Source organism: Babylonia areolata, chromosome 18 (assembly GCF_041734735.1).
Source record: "Babylonia areolata isolate BAREFJ2019XMU chromosome 18, ASM4173473v1, whole genome shotgun sequence".
In the NCBI taxonomy this organism is placed as follows: Eukaryota; Metazoa; Mollusca; class Gastropoda; order Neogastropoda; family Buccinidae; genus Babylonia; species Babylonia areolata.
In genome coordinates, this window is record NC_134893.1 from 43,430,182 (window position 1) to 43,444,513 (window position 14,332).

The 14,332-nt window shown below is 37.6% G+C and overlaps 1 protein-coding gene across 1 annotated transcript in view; it reads left to right on the forward strand.

The window, feature by feature from the left end:
- The first annotated feature begins 489 nt into the window (after positions 1-489).
- LOC143292796 (prosaposin-like) overlaps positions 490-14,332 on the forward strand; it is a 28,512-nt gene continuing 14,669 nt past the window's right edge. Inside the window, exons 1-12 of the mRNA XM_076603377.1 lie at positions 490-611; positions 4,626-4,771; positions 6,078-6,134; positions 6,738-6,800; positions 7,169-7,228; positions 8,377-8,448; positions 9,389-9,460; positions 9,753-9,815; positions 10,600-10,659; positions 10,933-11,022; positions 11,550-11,633; positions 12,752-12,814. Of these exons, the coding sequence (XP_076459492.1) occupies positions 575-611; positions 4,626-4,771; positions 6,078-6,134; positions 6,738-6,800; positions 7,169-7,228; positions 8,377-8,448; positions 9,389-9,460; positions 9,753-9,815; positions 10,600-10,659; positions 10,933-11,022; positions 11,550-11,633; positions 12,752-12,814 (867 nt within the window). The 5' untranslated portion in view covers positions 490-574. The remainder of the gene's footprint in view (positions 612-4,625; positions 4,772-6,077; positions 6,135-6,737; positions 6,801-7,168; positions 7,229-8,376; positions 8,449-9,388; positions 9,461-9,752; positions 9,816-10,599; positions 10,660-10,932; positions 11,023-11,549; positions 11,634-12,751; positions 12,815-14,332) is intronic.

The following is a 14,332-nucleotide window of genomic DNA, read 5'->3' on the forward strand; positions in this document are numbered from 1 at the left end:
CACAACTGTGGTCAGTAGTCGCCTTCTCAGTCCTTTTGTTAACACTAAAAGGATCAAGTTGTAAGTTATATCTAGTCCTTGGCTAAGTATAGATAACAATCATGTCAGATGGAGAGTTCCTTGCTTACGCTTTCATGACTTGAGGCGCGTCACATGATCTGTGCTCTCGAAGTTGATTGGCTTTCCGAATTTTCGAGCAACCATGGCAATCAAGAGAGGCGAAACGTGCCAAACAGAGGCATCTTCTTTTTTTCTGCTCTTTTTTGTGTGCGCATGCGATGGGACTTCATTGACCAGAGTTTGGTTGTAGCAATGGGGGCTATCAACTTAAGAAATGGAGGACAGCACATGTTTACTGCTTTTTAAAAGTAGTAATGCTTGAGTTTCGAGTAAAAGATAGATGCGCATGCGCAAGATTCAAGATGGCCGCGGAACTCCAAACAATTTGACCAACCAAACATCAGTTTACAAATAGGTATGACATCCGATGACGAAGTATCACATGATCCAAAGTTTGCGAGGCATATGACCCAAACAAGTCGAAGGCAGAAGGTCTCGTCCGCAAACCCTCATCATGAAAGTATTGCTTTTGTTGGCTTTCGCAGCTGTTGGTAAGCATTTTATGTTTTATTTTGTCGGGTTTATGATGGATATTGAAATTCTACAAACATTGTGTTTAGGCCACAAGTTAAAAACCGATGAACAAAGAAAGGATCAACCAGGTCAGTCACAAATGGGGCCATGGTGTCGACTGTGTCCAGGTGTAGAAATGACTTGGCTATTATAGGTTCCAACTCCAATTTCTGACATTGTCATCAGTTAATTATTTTTGCCAGCAGTGATCAGCCAAGAACGATTTCAATGATTTTTATTTCCATTAACACTATCAGGCAAATTTCATTGGTTCCTCAAAGTCAAACGATCTGGAGATGTTGTGCAATAAATCACATGAACATCGTATAAAAACTTTAAAAAGGTAAGCTTTATGTCACAGTATGATGTATATATTCAGATGTATGTGTTGGCAGTCTGTATTGCCATATTGGCAGAATATAGCAACATGGAAAAGACAGAAACCTAAGGTTAAATAATTTATATATTATATGTTTAATGATGTATATTGTGACTTGTCAGGGTTTTTTTGGGGTTTTTTTAACTGGATGTGGGCACATTTGCACTACCCTTACTTTGGTTTAAAACACAGAACTAAAAAAATATATTTACCATTCTCAAGATCAAAGCAAATAAGCCTACTAATACCATAAAGATGACACCACTTTTTCTTGTTAGCAACTGTGAACTGAAGCAAAGCAAGAATCCTGTATATTTTGTACTAAGATAGTAGGAAGACACCTCTTTGCTCTACCAGGAAGTATATAACTTATTCTGTAGAGTTTCTTGCTTCCTTGACATATAGAGGCGCATCACATGATCTGTGCCTCACATGATCTGTGCCCCACATGATCTGTACAATGTTTGGGTGTAGCAATGGAGGCTGTCAGCTTAAGAAATGGAGGACAGCAAACTTAAATCCGCTCATTCCACACAGAACTCCCAAGTGCTTGTATGATGCTCCTTTCAGAAATCATCTTTGTAAAACGGTATAAACAGTTGTTTGTTTGTTTTTTAATTTAAAAAAAAAATTTAAACGGAGAGGATGATGGTGAATGTTGCTTTTCCCCTCTCCATCACATTGATGTAAGTCTTAGGCATATAGATACCACGTGTACATCTGTAGTACTGGTGTGCTCATCATGCACCAGTCACATTGCAGTTAACCAAACAACATTACAGTAAAGAATAATCTTCACCTTCACCTTCACCTATCCCGTAGTCTTGTGGACCATTGGGGCGCCACAGGTGATCTGGCAACCAGCATCCTCCAATCCTCTCGGTTTTCTGACCTCCTGACTGTATCACTCAACCTCAAGCCCGTCCATTCTGGGATATTGTCCTCCCATCTCTTCCTCTGTCTGCCTCTCCTTCTCTCCCCCGTGCACTGTGCCCTGCAGGAATGTCTTGGCAAGCCCTGATGATCTCGTGACATGGCCATACCATTTGAGCTTGCGTCTTTTGACCAAGGTCAACAGGTCTTCGTAGGGCCCAGTGACTTGCCTGATTCTGTTTCGAACTTCTTCGTTCGTGATATGATCTTTGTAGGAGATATGCCCAGGAGTCTTCGAAAGCATCTCATCTCAGTGGACTGTATTCTCTTTTCTATTTCAGCTGTTAAGGTCCACGATTCACATGCATACCAGAGTATTGATGTTACCAGGGTACGCATCAGTCTGATCTTTGAGCCGAGTGCAATGTTCCGGTCGTTCCAGATGTACCTCAGTTTTGTGAGTGCTGTTGTCGCCTGTGCAATCCTGGAGAGTACTTCGGGTTTGGATCCCTCATCTGTCACAATTGCTCCCAGGTATTTAAAGCTGTGGACAGTTTCTAGCTTCCTGCCATCCACTCTTATGTCAGTGCTGATGCCATTGGTGTTGTTGGTCATCAGTTTGGTCTTCTCTGCACTGGTCTGCATGCCATAGGCTCTAGAGGTTTTATCAAGGTGGTCCACTAAGCTAGCTAGCTCCTCTTCTTTTCCTGCTAGGCTATCAATATCGTCGGCAAAACGTAAGTTGGTGACTGCTCTGCCCCCGATGTTGACTGTTCCTTTATGGTCTTCAAGTGCATCAGGCATGATTCTTTCCAGGAAGATGTTGAAGAGAGTTGGTGAGAGCAAACAGCCTTGCCTCACTCCGACTGCGGTTCTGAACCAGTCCCCTATGTTACTGTTGAAGTAGACTGCGCTGGTGGCTTTGTCGTAGAGGTTCTGTATCGCTCGGGTCAGGTTGGCATTGATGTTATACAACCACATGGTGGCCCATAAAGCTGCATGCCATACTCGGTCAAACGCCTTCTTGAAATCCACAAAGACGTGGTAGAGGTCTTGCTGATGTTGGAGGTACCTCTCGCACAGTATCCTGAGGTTGAAGATGTGCTCTGTTGTACTGCGCCCTGGTCTGAAACCTGCTTGTTCCTCTGCGATGATCTTCTCCACTTGTGGCTTCAATCTATTTAGCAGGATCTTTAGCATGACTTTGCTGGGATGGCTTATTAGGCTGATCGTGCGGTTGTTCTGGCACTGTTGTAGATTGGAAAAAGAACAACAACAAAAAATGAAAAGATAGTGATTTTGACACTTGAAGTTGAACACAAAAAGTTCTTGCAGTTGTTTTTTTTTTTTTTTTTTTAACAAATCGTATCCCGTTTACTGATAAGGCAATGAAAATAGTATGATCAAACGCAAACCAAAAATCATTCTTCTTGTTCATCACTGACCACAAAACACATAAAAAATGTCTTACCTGGCAACAGTTTTGTCAAAAGAACTAAGAAGTTTCCACTGTCCTTTTCCATGTGTGCAAGAACAATTTCAACGCTTTTGGCCATGTGTGTGTTTGGGGTCCGCAAACACAGGGACTGAAGAGAAAGTGTTGAGGTCACACGTGTTTATTTCTTTTGTCTATATCGATCGCCTTTGGCATTGCTTGCATTTGGGATGTGCAAGATCCAAGATGCTGCGGAACTCTCCAGGGGTCTATTTCTAAAACAGCTCTAATCTTAGCCTTATCAGTTATGAAGAATTGATATCATGCTATTCACATTATTTGTATTGATGTACACACACACACACACACACACACACACACACACACACATATTTCATTTATATTTGGACCCCCATCGCATGTGAGATGTCCAGGATACAGAGGCCATGTTGGGAAAGCCTGTTTTGTCAGTTAGAATTACTGGAAATTAGTTATTAAGACAGTTACAAAGATAGTTCAACATCGATTAGTGTCAGTGATAATTATCAGTTAGTAGAGGTTTGAGTAGCCTCCTACCATAAGTTGTAATACTGAAGGCATAGCAGAAGACATAAAGTCCATGAATGAATTTGCTTTAGACTAACTAGGTTTATGATGATTTAACAATACATTTTGATACTGACAGTGAAACTATAACAGATAACTTAGGTCCATTTTAACTTACTGGTAAAATAAGTTCCAGTGCAGAAATTAAAACCACATGATAACATTATCTGCCTGTGATGAGGTATCAATGCTAAAGCACTGCCTGTGATGCAGTATCAATTCTAAAGCAGTATTGCTATTAAGTAGAAGTATAAGCTATCCATCTGAAATTGCGCGTTTCTGTATACATTTGCAATTACTGTTGGTAGGATATAATCACAAAGCAGCATAAACTGAAACAAGTTGAGCATTGGACTTGGTAGAAAGCAAAATTAGTGTAGCTATTTTTGTACAACCTCAGCCTGTGTATGCACACAATAAACTAATGTTAACTTTATTTTGAGTAGCCAGGCAAGCGTGGCAGAAAAGATAACAAAATAACAATTGAAAAACAGACTAAACAAAAAACAAAACAAAAAAATGTTCAAGTAATTTTGGATTGGATTTCTTTTTAATACTTTGATGATTGGTCAGATAGTTAAATATAGAAATAATGTATAGCCAGCCTATGGGTTTAGATGCCAGATAAATTAGGTACTGAAGGTAGTCAATTCTATATAGAAGAAGAAAAAAATAACCATGGTGTTTTCTGACTTTCAGGCCAGTGTGCCTTGCTTGGGAGCAAGAAATGCACCTATGGGCCATCATACTGGTGCAGCCACATTCACCATGCCAAGGAGTGCAATGCCATGCAGCATTGCATGACTACAGTGTGGAAGAACCAACATCTGGACATGGTTGGCACGGTATGAGTGAGCTTGGAGAAAGAAAGCCATAAACGAGAAAGAGAAGCGAAAAAGAAAGATTTGTAAAGTTCAACTAGTCAGTAGTGTGGTGTGCATTGTATTGTATTCTTGTTAAACTCATGTCTCTGTGGGTGGGTGTGAGATAGTCTGTGGAGAATTATGAAGAGTCTGTGGAGAATTATGAACAGTGAAAACAATTAAGGAACAGGATATTATTACATGCAAGCTGTACGTTTTCCTTTTTTCTCTCTCTGTCTCTGTCTCTGTCTGTCTGTCTCTCTCTCTCTCTGTCTCTCTCTCTCTCTCTCTCTCTCTCTCTCTCTCTCTCTCTCTCTCTCTCTCTCTCTCTCTCTCTCTCTCTCCCTCTCTCTCTCTCCCTCTCCCTCTCCCTCTCCTCTCCCTCTCCCTCTCTCTCCTCTCCTTCTCTCTCCTTCACATCATACAGCTTCATGCAGAATAACATGGAAGATCAGTCTAGATGACCTTGAACTTCATGCTGTGTTCACATGGAAGGAAATGACACATACTATGATAATGCAGTGAGTAGTTTGCGTAGATATTGTCAGTATATTACAGTAATTAAAAGGGTTTTGGTTTGCTTGTACAAACCACGTCACTGGGTTTATTGTGGTATTGGTACTTATGTTAACTGGGGTCTGTTTGCTTGTTTTAATGTGAAAAGAAAAATATGAGTCTTGGTTTGCTTGTACACATATGAACTAGGTCAGTGGGCTTATTATGGTGTATGTACTTATGTCAACTGTATTCCACTATATATATTACTGTGAATGGGTAGAAGACTAGGGGAGGATGATAAAAGGACTGTTATGGCATACTACTTTTTCTTTGTCTTTATTTTATTTTGTTTTATGCATTTTTAACTTCTCACTTATTACACAGATTTGCCAAAGTGTGATGATCCGATTGAAATGAAAACTTTCGTGGTGGTAGTGAAAGATACGAAACAGTTCTGGTACATGTATTCTGAAAAATTGTTCTCAAGGCCCATCGGGTGCAACTGCAAGGTGACATCCCTGAGCATAAATTAAGTATTCCATAGTTTTGTGATTTGAATGACAATCTTTAAATTTTTGTTTATTGCTTTAAATATGAATCTTGGAATTTTTAAGAGTTTTAGTTTGCTGGCATGATGAATGTTATTTTGGACTGACTTAGCAATTTCTTGTTGTTGTAGAATTATCTTTGGGAAGTTTGTTTTTTTGTAAACTGACAATAGTTACAGTTTAAGCAACACTAAATGGTAATCAGTGTGTATGATATATCACAATTTCTGTTTGTTTTTCAGACTGAAACATGCTTTGATGTCATCAAGGTGCTTGATGTCGTTCGTCTTTCAAGCGATGTAAGTATTTTTGAAATCATGAAATGTCAGGTTTTGGGAAATTGCTTGGAATATATATGTGTGTGTTTGTGTGTGTGTGTGTTTGTGTGTGTAGTTTGATATCAATATTTGTCCTGACATTTCGAATTTTTTAAGCACATCTTTCAGAATCCAAAACTCTGGCATTCATCGTGATCAGACTGATACTGTGATTACTTGTGGCTTTCCAACATGTCAGTTCCAATTTCTTTTGAATTTCTTTGATCATTAATTTTTTTCTACAACTTAAAAATGTAGATTTATTACTGTCAACCAGAATATTCTGTTTTGTGTAGTAACAGTTTTTTTGGGGGGAGAGGTGTAAACTAAAGACAGTTTCAACAAATTTCAAGCAAAAACATCTAAGAAAATAGAACAATTTATTGTCTTATTAGCATTTGTACACATATGTATTTTTAATTTTTGAATTGAAATGTTTATGGTTGTGTGTTGTTGTGGTTTTTGTTGTTGTTGTGAGGCAGGTGTTTGTTACAAGCAACAATCATGTATCATGTTTTTAACATGATCTGGAATGCATTATAATAATTTTGACCAGGGCTTTTCTCGTTCATTTCTTTCTGACAGAATGATCTCATGGAGCAGTGGGCTGTGGGCTGCACAGGAATGCCAACTGAAAAGCGGCAACTTGTAAGTCCAAAAGACTGGCTGAGGTTTATGCTTATGCTTTAAGATTGATTTGTGAGTGTTCTGAATGTACTGAGCTTGCTCTTTCCACATGTACTTTGGATAGATTTTCACATAATGAAAGAATAGGCCAGTTGATGTTTTGATTGCATATATATTATTTCGATGACATTTGAGTTTGAAGAAACAAAAAAAAGGTCTGACAAAAATATCTTCACTCACATGATGTCAGTTTGTTTTTAGATTTTTTGTTGTTGTTGGGCATTCAAATCTCCATAAATGTTGGAGAAAGGTACAGTTTAATAAAGGTATGGAATGAACATCATTGATGAGTAAACAGACACTTAACAGTGTTTTGTGCATTGTTACAGTGCAAGGAGCTGATGAGCCATGACTTGAATGAAGTCTCCAAGCTGCTGAAGAGTGATCTGGTAAGAATTTTTAAAAATTATTTGGGTTGTTTGATTTCACACATGTTTGTTTATATGTCCACACAAAAAGTATAATCCTTTGACATGCCATACACAATCACTTTTGACCGACATACTCAAACACAGTGAGTCATTGAACAATGCACGTTTCTGTTTGTGTCTATTTGTGGATGGTTAACTTCATTGTAATTGTTTCAGCAACTTAACGATGTGGAAAAAGAAATCAGCCAAGATGGTAGATAATCAGCTAAAAGTATATAGCTATTGTTTTTACAAACACACATCAAAAGTATTTATAAAAAATTTTAAAAAAAGAAGAAAAAATCAATTAACATTTTATCAGTGATCTTAATGTTTGGAATTTGTTTTCTCAGAACCAACCATACACAAACTACACCTTTTCTTTAACCAGTATTATTGGTTATGAAATATCTGTCAAGATCAGATCAAATTGGTCAGTAGTGTCCAAAATATGATGAAATTTTTTCAACAAGTGGAAAAGTCAAAAGGAATTGATTTTGTACTTACATAATCACAATGTGAATATGCAAGTTCTGTAATGTGTGTTTTTTGTTTTGTTTTTAAAAAGAAAAAAGAAAAAAAAAGGGGGGGTACATGAAAAGGTTCATGACAGTTTAACTGCAGTGCCAGTGGGACTTTACTCTTCTGTCTTCCTTCCCTTTTTTTTTTTAAATTACTTCAAGTGAATTGTCAAAACACAGAACCAGCAATTAGACAAAAAAGAAAGGATTGCTGCGGTTGTGAGCAACCTCAGTCCCTGTACTTAGCTTTTAGACTCCCAGGTACATCAGCCACATTGCTGAATTTTATGGAATAAGTCCAGTTAGTAGAGTTTTGCCAGAAAAATGTACTGTTGTTGTGTAGAATTTGCCACTTTGACAATTCAGGATTTAAATACATTACTGCAAGATTTTGATGCATGGTTTGTTTTCAGAAGAAACCATCTGTTCTTGAATTGGTGTAGAATATGCATATTTCTAAAGGTCGGAGACTGCAATTTTTTCATCTTTGGCTGTCATATGGCTGTCTGTAAGATGTAAGAAAGCTTATTTTGATACACACTATTGAGAGTTTAAATTGTTATTAAAGTCAGGCTGTTCTTGCACTTTTTTTCTTTTTCTGTGCAGTCCTCCAGACAGATCGCTGGTGCCCTTACTCTTTGTGGAGGGTTTGCTGATACTGTGTCCCATCCTCAGCAGGTGTGTGGTGTGTTCTTTGTGACTGATGAAAAGTGTGACTTGTGAAGGAAAATTATGAGATGCTTAGATCACTTTCCATTTGAATAGACGTAAAAATTGTTAGAGCCTAACCCAGTGGGATAAAAATGGTCATAATGAAAATTACCTCTTTTATATACCAGTAAAATTCAGAGTTCAAGCCCATGATTGAAGAAGAAAAAGAAGTCAGAACCTTACGCCATGAATGAGTGGACACTTTGCTGAGTTGAGCTCCTCCTGACTTAAGTAAGCCAGACATATTTCTGCTGTGAGAACTGAGGGTCTTCTGAGAATGAAGGTGATTTGGGGTCATAATTGATAGAGCAGCTTGTTGGTGTTTTCCTCTTTGAATGTCTGTGTATTTGAATTGGGATGTCATTAAAATCAGGAGTGATGTCTATAAATTTATGTCAATAATTATATGATTTTAGGTAAGGTAGTTATTTCATGATAAGTGTATTTTTTTTATTCCAAGGTCATCTCACAACTTGTAGGGTATTTTGTGAGTGAAAACATCTTCATTTGGTGCCGCATTAGGCAGTACATTACTCTGATGGAAATGATAATAAGCACTTTAAGTTCTCAATTACTATCTTAAAATATCTCTTTCTGGTCTGATATTTGTACTGATGTGCTCCGATGGTAAGTGTTTAAATTGCAGAAAATATGTGAAATGATTCTCAACAGTCGTAATGATTTCTGTTTAGGAATTTTTTTTTTAAAGATTTGACTGGCAAGCTTTACATCATTTCTTCTGTACCTTGGCTTTAGTATTGGCTTTATTACTTAAAGACACTATGAGGATTTTGTTTTGTTCCAGATTTGTTTGAAAAAGTCAAAACTATTCCTCTGTACTAGCAGTGATTGTCTTTGACTTTTGTGTGCATGATTATTTACTGATTCTGAATTATGTGATGTGCAGGTGTCTGCAGACTACTGCAAAGACTGTGTCAACTTCTTTAATGATGTGCGTGAAAAGGTCAACTCATCTGAGGTAGGAACTAATTACTATTTGTTTTGTTGTATTTGGTTTTGTGTACAGGTCTTTGGGGTCTTTATTTTATTTTGTGCCTTTTGCAACTGAAGAAAACTAATGTGTTTGTATGCATGAGTGCAGATTCTAGCAAGAGACTGTGTGTGTGTGTGTGTGTTTACAGTTTTGTATTAGCACATTAAGGTAAAAAGCTTGTGTTAGTGACCAGAAGAAGACTTGGAGAAAGAAAATTAGAATACCTAGCATCCTATAGAAATGGAAAAATAAATTAACACAATGTTTTCTTATGCAGGGACAGGTTGAAGCCTTGATCAAGCAAATGGTCTGCTCAAAATTTGGTCCATTGGAAGATTTGGTAAGTCGTATTATGAAACATAGTAGGTCATATTTAGTTTCGCTAAGGGATGGGAAAAGTTTATAAAGGGTTGCACAAATAAAAGAACTTTTCCTCAGAAATATCTTTTTTATCTTCTTTGTTCTTTTTTTTTCCCTCTTGCAGTAAAATTGTATAAAATATTTTCCGTATGTTTTCATTTTGTATATCTACATGCAATTACAAAAACCATTGACTGTCAGTGTGGCTACTCAGAATGCACATGCACTGAGGTATGTGAATGCATGCAGGCATACACACACTTAATCATTCACTCACCCACTCGCCCACCTTCCCACACATTGAATGGATGGTGAGAGGATCTTCTTGGCTCCATGGGTTTTAAAACTGTTCAGTACAAAGGACAGTCTAAATTGTTAGATATAAAGGACAGTCTAAATTATTAAGTATAAAGGACAGTCTGATTTGTTATGCAGGACGCGCGCGCGCACACACACACACACAGTGCATTCACTTTCAGGCAGATCTTTCAGTTCATATATGCAATACACATAATTCCCAACTCCCAATAACCCTTTGATAATTAGAAAGTCAGACAGTTTCATTGCCAAGGGAGTATACTTGTGTATTAAGACACTTATGACAACTGTGTATAAAGTTCAGTTATTGTGTCTTGGTTACTATGTTTTATGGCTGATCCCCTTTCTTCAGTCCCGATTTGTACTGTACTATTAATATGCATGCATATCATCCTACCCAGTGCATAATATAAAGTGTAATGAAGTTCTCGATGTTCCTTTTGCAGTGTGGCCAGCTTGTGGATCAATATGCAGATCAGATTTTCAAGCTTGCCTTTGAAGAAATGGTAAATCACCTCTGCCTGATTCTTTTTACTGCTTCAAAAAGAGATTGTGTATTGGTTCTTCATGTTTGAAAATGATCCATAAATATCTTGAGCTAATGTATGTTTTCAGACAGATGAAGCACAGCTTGTTCTGAGTTTTAGATTCTTCATACATGTCTTATAGGGTGTTCCACTAATGACAAGAGGATATGTCTAATTTTGGTAAATTTGACACCACCTTCATTAGCTATAGACTTGATAAGTGATGATGTGAATTGTTTTCTGTTTCTTTAGAACCCTCAACTCATCTGTCAGGCGCTCAGCTTCTGTACCAATCAGACCCATGCTGAGCTGATGAAGACCTTCAAGTACTTACAATCCAAGGTTAGCTTTACCCCCAGTTCTCTTTCCTCTTAAAGTTTTTTTCAGAAGCAACTGTCATAGACATTCTTTTTCCATCAGAAGAGGGTGCTAGCCAACAGGACAAAGGGGAGGTTACCTACTTCCGGGAGGTTATCAGCTGTAGTACTTTCGTTTTCTCCGCATAGGCGGATAGTAGTTTGCACAGGACAGGAATGTCAGACCCCTGCCAAAGTCTGCACTAGTTGGGTCACGGTAAGTATGTTATTCAAACATAATTTTAGTAGAAAATTTCCTTTTTAGATCAGAATGTATGAGATTCTTTTAAAGATCGTGTGACACACTGATGCAGATCCATATTCAGCATGACTGTGTATTAGTGGCGGTCTCCGCATTGGTGAATTTGAGAACATAACGAACATGAGAGGTGAGCAAGTTAACCACATGGTGATGGTGACCTCATATTGTTTACATTCTATAGGTCAGCTTCTTATCCATAGCTGTGCATTGCCTGTTGCCTTCATTCACAACATTTCTTGTCCCATGAACAGCAACGGCTGAGCAGTGCTGAATGTGATGTGTGCCAAAGCCTGGCCAAAGACGTCCAGGAAGCTCTGAAAAACCCCACCTTGCAGGTAGGCTCTGTCAGCTGCAAATCTGTAGTCAGGAGACTTAAGCCTTTTGGTGGTTTTATGTGGAAAGAAGTAAAGTAACCAGAATATTGTTTTCAAAAGTATTATTATCGCAGTCTTAAGGCAGGTCCAACAAGTAAAAAAACAAAACAAAACAAAACCTGATTTATTGATTATTATTATCTTTTTAATTTAAGGCCATCTGTCATCAGTGTTTTTCTCTCAGGATATTAATGAGCTTGTGTTCTGGTGTTCTGTTGGCTCTAAAAGAAGAAAAATTAAGGTAATCAACAGCTACTTTGATTCCTAATGTTTTTGATTATAATCATTGCAGAATGACAAATCTGCAATAAATAATAATTGCTGTTTGATGGTACTTACTTTAGTTTCAGAATTCTTGACACGCTGATACCGTAGTCATAGCGTATAAATTACTCATGTACACAATCACTGCAAGGATGAAATTGCTCCTTATTGATGAAGAAGGAAATCCCAAGAAAAGAAAGAATCTGTTGCAGTCTACTCCACACTGCAGATTACTTATTTCTTTTCTTGTGTTGGGCACAGTCTGGATTCTTTTTTATTTTGGGAATGGAAGTCTGTTCATGCAGTCACTTTATTTCACTAAACCCATTTTCATGTTGGTTTCTGTTGTATTTTTCACATTGATGATGGTTTTTTCCACTGCCAAGAGAGATGATGTGGTGTGTGTTTTTTTGGTTTTTTTTTGTTTTGTTTTTCCAGTTCTGAAACCCGACTGTTTGTTCAAATTGTATTGACTTGAACCAGATTATAGATTTGATAATAATAATGGTGATAAAATGCTGGCTTATATAGCGCATTATCCCCTACCCAGATGGGGTTCACTGCGCTTTACAATGAAATATACCTTGACCTGATTTGTGTTGTTTTCAGTTTGGAAAAAAAAGTTTCACCCATGTGGGTGAAAATGAAAATAACTTCAAAGCAGAGTAGAATTCATCTTTTTGTAAATGTTAATGAAGTCTTCTTTATATTTGTACTACTTAGCCATTGAAAGGGGAATTGAAAGAGTGTGTTTAGCAGAATGCCTGCATACTAGTCATGTTGGTCATTAAACAGGCATCACTTGCATTGTGCAGACTGATGTGCTGGAGGCTCTGAAGAATGATGTCTGCCCTATTCTTGGAAGCTTTGCTGACCAGGTAAAGATGGTGGAACTTTGTTAGATGGTTTGTATGTGTAAATGTCTGTGTGTGAGTGTGTGTGTGATAATAGGTTTGATTCTACAAACCTTTCACTTAAAAATCAGAATGTTTTTAGTCTTTCTTTCCTGTTCAACACTCAGGGGTGCGTATGCTCCCTGTTATTTTGGGAAGCTAGTCTTCAAAAGTATGTTTCAGATATTTTCCAGATTAGTGATTTAAATACTGTTTCAAGAATATATGATGCATAATTTCATGAAATTCAAAGTATAGAACTATATAAGAAGAAAGAAAAAAGTCTTTACAGATCATGCTCAGTATGATGATAATGTTGATGCTTCTCTCACTCTCTTTATTTGCTTGTATGAACATGGATGTTTCTTCCCGTGCACATTTTCTTTTCTTCTTTCTTTTTTTTTTCTTCCTTTTTTTTTTTTTTAATTCCCTCCCCTCCCTTTCTTTTTTTTTTATCCAGATTTCCTTTATCTGAAAATTGTATGACAGATGTGAATTAATACATTTTGATTTAAAATCATTTAAAGACTAGAATCACCAGCTTGTGAAAACAGATAATAAATAGACTAATCTTCATACGCGCTGTATGGTCATGCCTTGTCAGCATTAATATCAAGGGGTATGGGATGGGATTTTTAGAATCATGTTGAAGTGATCATTTCTGCATGCACCCCAGTTCACCATTTGTTGAAGTTGAAGTGCTTTGCATTGACATTGTCCCAAGTGCCATGGTTTGCAGCTTTTCATCAAATGTCTTGTTCAGTTTAGATTGTGGATACGGTTTTCGTTGCTTTTGTTTAAAGTGTCATAGCCAGAACGTCGCAATAAATAAAGAGAGAAAAGGCATGGGACATTGTCTTCTATTGTAAAATTTGCCAGGACACAAGTACGATTATTCTGCTGCTTTCATGGGCTGCAACTCCCATGCTGCCTTGTTCTGTGGGTGGGTTTTGAATTTGTTGAAGTTGAAGTGCTTTGCATTGACATTGTCCCAAGTGCCATGGTTTGCAGCTTTTCATCAAATGTCTTGTTCAGTTTAGATTGTGGATACGGTTTTCGTTGCTTTTGTTTAAAGTGTCATAGCCAGAACGTCGCAATAAATAAAGAGAGAAAAGGCATGGGACATTGTCTTCTATTGTAAAATTTGCCAGGACACAAGTACGATTATTCTGCTGCTTTCATGGGCTGCAACTCCCATGCTGCCTTGTTCTGTGGGTGGGTTTTGAATTTGTACATGTGACATGTATGTGGCCATAATCCCTTTTCAGGAGGAAAGAGGTGGATAGAGAGCATACAGTGTATATTTGTTTAAAAAAAAACAAAAACAAAACGCCATACATGAACTGCAGGATCTTTAATGTGTGTATTTGATTTGCAAATGCATACACATGAAGGGGATTAAAACGCTGGCAGGTCTGCACATACGTTTATTTGGGAGACTGGAAGAATAGCCAGCTGTAACTCCTCAGGATTGAAACTAAAACCCTCAGATTAAAATCCAAC